The sequence below is a fragment of the Notothenia rossii genome, assembly GCF_949606895.1.
Source record: "Notothenia rossii genome assembly, chromosome: 8".
NCBI classification, from domain to species: domain Eukaryota; kingdom Metazoa; phylum Chordata; class Actinopteri; order Perciformes; family Nototheniidae; genus Notothenia; species Notothenia rossii.
Window position 1 is genome coordinate 43,169,582 of NC_136906.1, and position 7,775 is coordinate 43,177,356.

General features: G+C 41.9%; 1 protein-coding gene across 4 annotated transcripts in view; it reads left to right on the top strand.

The window, feature by feature from the left end:
• Positions 1 to 2,722, top strand: part of enah (ENAH actin regulator) — a 229,006-nt gene extending 226,284 nt beyond the window's left edge. For all 4 annotated transcript variants that reach the window (XM_079642349.1, XM_079642348.1, XM_079642350.1 and 1 more), the window contains one exon: positions 289 to 2,722. In XM_079642349.1, coding sequence (XP_079498475.1) covers positions 289 to 326 — 38 coding nt within the window. In that variant the 3' untranslated portion in view covers positions 327 to 2,722. The remainder of the gene's footprint in view (positions 1 to 288) is intronic.
• The last annotated feature ends 5,053 nt before the right edge of the window (positions 2,723 to 7,775 follow it).

The following is a 7,775-nucleotide window of genomic DNA, read 5'->3' on the forward strand; positions in this document are numbered from 1 at the left end:
ACACACACAGAGGCAACACACACACACAGAGGCAGCACACACAGAGGCAACACACACAGAGGCAACACACACAGAGGCGCAACACACACAGAGAGGCAACACACACACACAGGCAACACACACAGAGGCAACACACTCAGAGGCAACACACACACAGAGGCAACACACACACAGAGGCAACACACACACAGAGGCAACACACACGGAGAGGCAACACACAGAGGAAACCTAGAAGTCCGCTCAGCAATAACTAACATGCTGTGTCTGTCTGGCTGTCTCTCTCTTCAGCAATCAGGGAAGAGATGGGAAGGTCGAGCACGGCGTAGAGGACCTACATCTGTCTACATCCCCCCACCCCCCAACAGACAACCACGGTCAATTTAAAAAGTGACAATACAAAAGTGGAAAATTAAATCAACAACAAAACGGTTGAGGTGACAATAATCCTTTAAGGGATCCATTCTATGAAGATTTACTGCCCCACCCTCCCCGCTGAGGCCTGGCATTCTGGCAGAGAGGCCTTTGTCCGATAATAACACAGATACTGTACCATCACAACTCAGAACTCTGGGTATTTTCTATCAGAAGGTTTTATGAAGAGAAATGACAGAAAGGAAGTGGGGGTTAAAATAAAACCTCTTTTGTTCCATATTGCCATAGAGGGTGTGTGTGTGTGTGTGTGTGTGTGTGTGTGTGTGTGTGTGTGTGTGTGTGTGTGTGTGTGTGTGTGTGTGTGTGTGTGTGTGTGTGTGTGTGTGTGTGTGTGTGTGTGTGTGTGTGTGTGTGTGTGTGTGTGTGTGTGTGTGTGTGTGTGTGTGTGTGTGTGTGTGTGTGTTGGGGGGGGGTACTGTAAAGCTTGTCTTCCTCAGATAGTATTTTGACCTGAATATGTACAAAAGGGAGAACAAGTTATTTAGAAAAAGCATCTATCAACCATGTGTGTTTCAGTGTAGATCTATGGCCATATGAAGTAGCCCATCTTCCCCAGCTGTAGACAGGCGGGCCCCTGCAGAGTCCTGCTGGGCTGATATCTGCCATGTCAAGATAGAACAACATGTTCCTTTCCTGTCAATTTTGATTTGAAGACTGTCATAATGTCCTATTTAGTCTGTTTGGTGCATGTGTGGTTGTTTTCTTTATGAGGGGAGGGTCCCAAGTCTGCCACGTAAATGCATTACCTGAGACAAGTTAAATTGCAAGCAATAAGTGTAGCATCTATTCAACCCCCTTCCCCCGGTCCCGGTCCCCGTCCCTGTCCCCATCCCAACACCATCATCAATTCTCAATGTCTTTGTATTTTTGCTTCCAACTTCTGAGCACCCTTAGGACAAGGCTACTGTGTGACACACCTCTTGTCAACTTGATCACAGATATTCTGTAAAAGTGGAGCTAACGTGAAATAACATCAGATATCAAGGAATAATCCCAATATTCTAATTTCAAGTTTATTGTCTATCCAGGGATACTGCATCTTTAGCCACATTGTAGCAACTGATTTTTATCCTTCATTTTTAATATAATTTCACTTTGGAAAGGTGGCAGGACACCCCAGTTGTTTAAAGACGGGGTCCATATGATGACATTAATGTGCCATTTACTATTTGTAGTGCTTACCAATCACATGTTTGTTTCCCCTTGTTTTCTCTCAATCCTGCCAATGACAAATCGTAAAAAAAATACTACGAGTACAATCAACCTTAAAAGTATATGTTGAAGGCTGGGAGAATGTAGTAAGATCTCACGTCCAGCTTACATCGGTGGATTATTTAGCAAGTTATAATGATGCATTTAAAACATTAATTATGCATTATCTATATGAGTGATTGTAACATGAGAAGATTAAGAGCTCACAAAGCAATACAGTATGCATGCTCTACCCAGAAAAATAATTTCCCCCAGTTTCTCTCATTGGCTTTGGATTGGCTCGAATGATTGACGAATAGGGTGATGTTAGCAATGACAGGGTAATGACGGTCAGGCTCCCGAGCATCGAAGGCCTTTTCAGAGGGATCCAGCCATGTGGCTTTCTCACCAAAGGATTCAGTCTCCAGCTCCACATAATCTTTCTAAACAAAGCCTTTCTTATTGTCTATAATTCTCCAAGGATCTAACAAACAGAAATATTTCTGTCACTATACTCAGTCCTTTGGTTGTGATGGCAGGTCAAACAAATTGATGTGACAAAAATATATAGATACTCATTACTCATAATAATAATAATAATAATAATAATACTAATACTAATATCCAGGAACTCTCATTAGGGTCACCTGCAATTCTTCTTTAGTTTGGCCTCCTTGTTTTTATCATGGCTGGGAGAATTAAATGATCTCGGTTCTGATCCCTACCAAGAAAATATCTCTGCAGCAACATCTTCTGTGTTTAGTTTTTTACGTATGTGTGATTAGTTTTCATCCAGGAAATAGGCTGTTTCCTAAACCCTGTGACCTGCCGTGGTCGGGATGCCTTTTAAAATGTCATGAAAACGTGGAGATGTGTTCTGTCCTCTGCAGTGAGAGCTGCTCCATGTTGTTGTCAGCCTGAGATTGAAACATGTATCTTCCTGCTGAGGGAAAGGGATAAATCGCAAGTTTTACGGATGGCATATCCAACCTTTTATTCATCTGCTTTGTATCATACTGTTCTCATGTTAATCATTATTTTCTTACAAGCTAACATATTGTTTTGTTTGAGCAAATTCAATAAAAATTGCTATACAAGACTAGAAGTTGTTCTTTCTTTTTAAATAATATTTACTGTTAGCCACATTTTTCAGAATTGTATGAATAATGTAATGTATAATAATGAATAATGTAACTTGTTTATAAAAAATTTTAGTGACAACCCCATGAAAGCTCCATAAATAGCTGACTGAATGCACTGTCTCCTCGAGTCTGTGAAGTCTAACTCAGTAATATCAATATATTTATATCTACTGCTAGCATTAGCCACCAGAAGCTACAGGTCATACTCACTGTTTCACAGCCTATGGTCATAATAAATAGACCAAGTGCTGCTGTAGCATCAATAGCCCTGACTGTATGTGATTGAGAGGGTAAAAGGTGAGTAATACAGCGTATGAATTAAACTTTTCATTTATTTGAGAAAGATTGTGTTCTTACTTCTTTAAATAGTCAAATATCTCACTTTAGAATAGAATAGATTTCCTTTATTGTCATCGCACCAGGTACAACGAAATTTAAAAAAGCAATCCTTGCAGTGCATTTCCACATAATACGAAAAAATATCAATATAAACATATACACACATGGACTTCCGGTTGGGCATGACGGAGTAGAGATGTACGTAGTCCTGCTCCCGCAAACTTTTGTGTTGTAACTTTTCTGAAGCCCGTAACTCTTCTTTAACATTCAAGTGAACATTAATATTATTCCGCTCACACCGTAGTATGCCGTCCAAACCGGCGAAAAGCAACAAAAAAGAACAAAACTCCAGGAGCGATAGACCCGAGCTAGCTAGCAACAATCTCAGCATGGCGGACATAGCTAGCCTCCTTGAAGACCACCGTAGAGCTCTCTCTGCCGACTTTAAGTCTGCCATCTCAACTCTCGAAGCAAAACTAGACCGAATCCAAGCGACTGTGTCAGACCACGGGCAGACAATTGCTTCGCTCGAGTCCAATGCTAACTTGCAGGACGAACGCATGTTGTTCCGTTTACGCACCCAACTGGGATAATGACCAATTCTTTATGAACCTTTTTGCTAAAATCCCGAACGCAGACAATCACCGCATAATCATGGGTGGAGATTTGAACTTGATTCAAGATGTGCATCTCGACAGGTCATCCCTTAAGCTTGGCACTCTCTCTCAAAATCCTCTCAAAATCTCTCTCTCTCAAAATCCGCCAATGTAGTCTCAAATTATGCAGCACAATTAGGAATCTCAGACCCTTGGAGATTTAAAAACCCTCAAAGTAAAGCTTTCTCTTTTTTGTCACACGTCCACCACACATTGTCGCGAATAGATTTTTTTCTGCTTGATGACAGCTTGTGTTGGAGATTTGGAGGATGTTTAAAACCAACCTCGTCTCCGCGTGTCGTTTGATAAACTGGGTAAATTCGTAAAAAGGAAGGGATTAAGAAACACCAGAATGCAAGTGAAACAATAATCTTGTTTTAATGATACAAAGTAACAATACAAATACAAAGGAATCACGAAGCACTCTGCAGAGTACTCCGGGCTCAGGTTCTGCCACGTGTGAGACAGGTCTCAGGAACGGCCAGTCAAAAACAAGAGCGCGAACCAAAGGAAAACACAGGCTTTCATACTAAAACACAGGAGGAGGTGTGTGCGTGCTTTCCCCCAGAGGTCATCTTATTGGGAGAGACCAACACATGGCCTGTCGCACCCAATCAGTGCGACACAGCAGAAGAAACCCGGAAACAAAAGGTCTCTTTCAGTTTGACGAAGACCAGACACCTTTTGGTGTCTGGTACGAACCTGCTCTAAACAACAAGTTTCCTTATCTTATTTCACATCTTGCAGCCAGCACACACACATCCCCTTTATGGCCCTTTGTCCCTGAGTCCATCTTCCCGCCTCAGGCTACCACAAACAAGTTAAAAGTATGTTTTAAGATATAGTTGTTATAGTTGGCTAAATATACGTAATACATGTAAATCACTTTCATATCAATAATAACGAGGAACACATTACCTATGCTCTTAAGCAGTATTAGAGATGCTTTTCAAATAGTCAAACTTCACACAGGCCTAATATAGAGAACACACTCATTTGTCCTACAGCCCTTCCATTTGTTTGAGCTATTGTTCACATCTTTACTTCAAATAAAAGGTTTCACATTGTATATTTCCAGCTTCCTTTACACATACTGTTATTATTAATACAAAGTAATTAACCACACACATCTATTTAAAACAAGTAGATTTCCCTGATCATTTGACATGCTGAAAATCTTAAGAAGAATGTCCCCTCCCCCAGCACTCTCATCCCTATCATAAAAGCTGCTTCCATTTCATATAGAGTAATAAAACATGTTTAAGCTAATTTCTCCACAATGTTTGTAGCCATTTAGTACCCACACATGAAAGAATAAAAACAGAGGTATAGTTGAACAGTAATCATACAGCACATATATTTACTGCAATGAAAACACACACATTTGCCCCAAGCATGTGTAACGCACCCTCTTCTTTTATGAGGGAAACATTCCAGAGTTTTGGAGCTATCCCCAAATTAGGATGTCCCCTGCTTGCATCCCTCTCTAAACACAAAGACTTCACCTCAATATATTGGGGAGGGAAAATATACTTTGTCCCTTCAAATTTAACACACATGAATATATATAAGGCAGGGGCGGAGCTTCAGGGGGGGCTGTAGGGGCAGGGCTCCCCGGGCCCGGGACGTTCGGGACCCAATGGGGTCCCGTCGCCGAGGCAGCAGGCTCCCCCCCGAGATATTAGCCGGCGGGCCCTGCTGCCTCGCGCCACTGAGTGCCCTGACGTTCGTGGTCATATTAGGTATTAGCATTGTAGCCTATAATATGAGTTGAACTTGTGCTGCTATTTTCACACTCACATTTAACATTAAAACATGAAAAATTGCAAGTGAATCCCTTCTATTGTCTCCAAATGTATTTTGGGTAAAATCGTCATCAACAGCCGTCCATCAACATCATACGTAAATGAACGTCAACGTCATCATCAATCACTTGTCATTCAACAGAGCACTGCCTAAGCATGAGCAGTTATAAACACAAAAGTTGAGCTACAAAACGCAAAGAAAAAGATAAAAAGGACCAAGGAAAAGCCAAATTGTCCAAGCTAGATGGATATTTTTTTCGCCCTACTCCTCCTCCTGCGGGAGATGAACCTGAAGTTTTTGCCATTGCCAGCCGTGTTTCATCCCCGAGCTCCAGCCCGCCAACAACGTTAGTGAGGGTTAGCCAGATTTACAGGTAGGCTACAATCACGGACACACACTGTCAACAAGAAAATGTGAGTTTGTGGTAAATGTTGATATCATGGTTGTTGTTACTTTGTGTAGCTCGGCCGCCTAGCTTATTTCCTTTTCTGTCTCTCGGCTGTAGTGATGATGATAATAATAATAATAATAATAATAATAATAATAATAATAATAATAATAGGGAGGTCGAGAGGAGAGCCAGGCCTGACGCTTGACCAGCCGCACCCCTCCCCCTCCGGCTCCTTACCTGCTGCGCCGCAAGGTGAAGAAGTACCGGACACTGGGAATGAAAGCAGCAACAGGTCTCCTCCTCACGCTACTCCTACGGGTGAAACTCAGACCACGGATCATGATGTGTCCTGCAATTATCCTCTGGAGCGTTTTCCGACTGATCGGGCAAACTATTTTGAAAACATTGAGGACGCCAATATCAAAAGATATATCCTTAAAATGGGCCCATGCAAACCCAAAGGTCAATTTCCCAAAGACAAGGATAACCGTTGCTTTTCAGAAAGCTATTACACCTCCACCACTAAAGTTGGGATGACATTTCCACGTAGCTGGATGTGCTATTCCCCAAAATTGGACTGCTACTGTGAGCCTTGCTGGCTTTTTGCCAACCGAAAGGCACCGTTCTACAACAATGCATGGGTAAACGGAATAAAAGACTGGAAACATCTTTCTACTAAAATTGAGAGGCATGAATCCACTCAAATACACCTTGGTGCAGTATATGAGCAGTGGAAAACCAACGGCACAATAGACGCTGACATGGAGAGGAATGTGCGTAATACCGCCCAATTTTGGAGACAGGTCGTGGAGCGCATTGTTAATATAACTCTCACTCTAGCTTCAAGCAACTTGGCATTCAGGGGCCATCGAGAGGTTCTAGGTCAGGGAAAAGCTGGCAACTTTTTGTCAATAATAGAATTATTGGCTCGCTACGACCCTGTTTTGAAAGAGCTAATCAACCGACCAGAAGGGTCAGTGAAATACCTCAGTCACCAGATTCAAGATGAGATTATTTACATATTATCTCAACATGTGAAAGCTGACATCATTGATGAAATAAACGAAGCCCCATTTTATTCCGTCATCATGGACACAACGCAAGATGTGTCAAAGATAGACCAGTTGAGTCAGGTTTACCGCTACATAACTGTTGTTAAGAACGACATGGATATTGCAACAGATATACAGATCAATGAAGTCTTTTTGGGTTTTGAAGTGACTGAAGGTTCATCAGCTTCAGAGCTTGAAAACAAAATCCTTGGTTCTATAGAGAAAAATGGATTAGATCTGTCTAAATGTCGCGGACAGGGCTATGATGGGGCGGCTAATATGAGTGGTGTGTATTCAGGTGTGCAAGCAAGAATAGCCGAGAAGGAGCCCCTTGCCCACTATGTTCATTGCGCTGCTCATAATCTCAACCTAGCACTCAACGACTCTGTTAAAAATGTCCCTGGAGTGAAGCAGTTCTATGACACTGTAGAGACGCTCTACAACTTTTTTGGTCACAGTATCAAACGATGGGCATTGCTCAGTTAGTTAATGACGCCAGAGAGCAGAACTATCACATTAAAACGCTTATGTCCCACTCGCTGGTCATCTCGCCATAATGCGCTTGTTGCGTTAAGGCACAGATATGGAGACATTATAAAAGCCCTCGTCAAAATATCCCTTACCAGTGACAAAAAGGATGAACGCAATGAAGCAAGTGCACTCAAGAATGCCATAAGCAAATTTAGCTTTCTATTTTTGGTCAACATGCAGACCAAGGTTTTGGAAAGCATAAATTGTGCTTCAAATTTACTGCAAGCAAAAGACG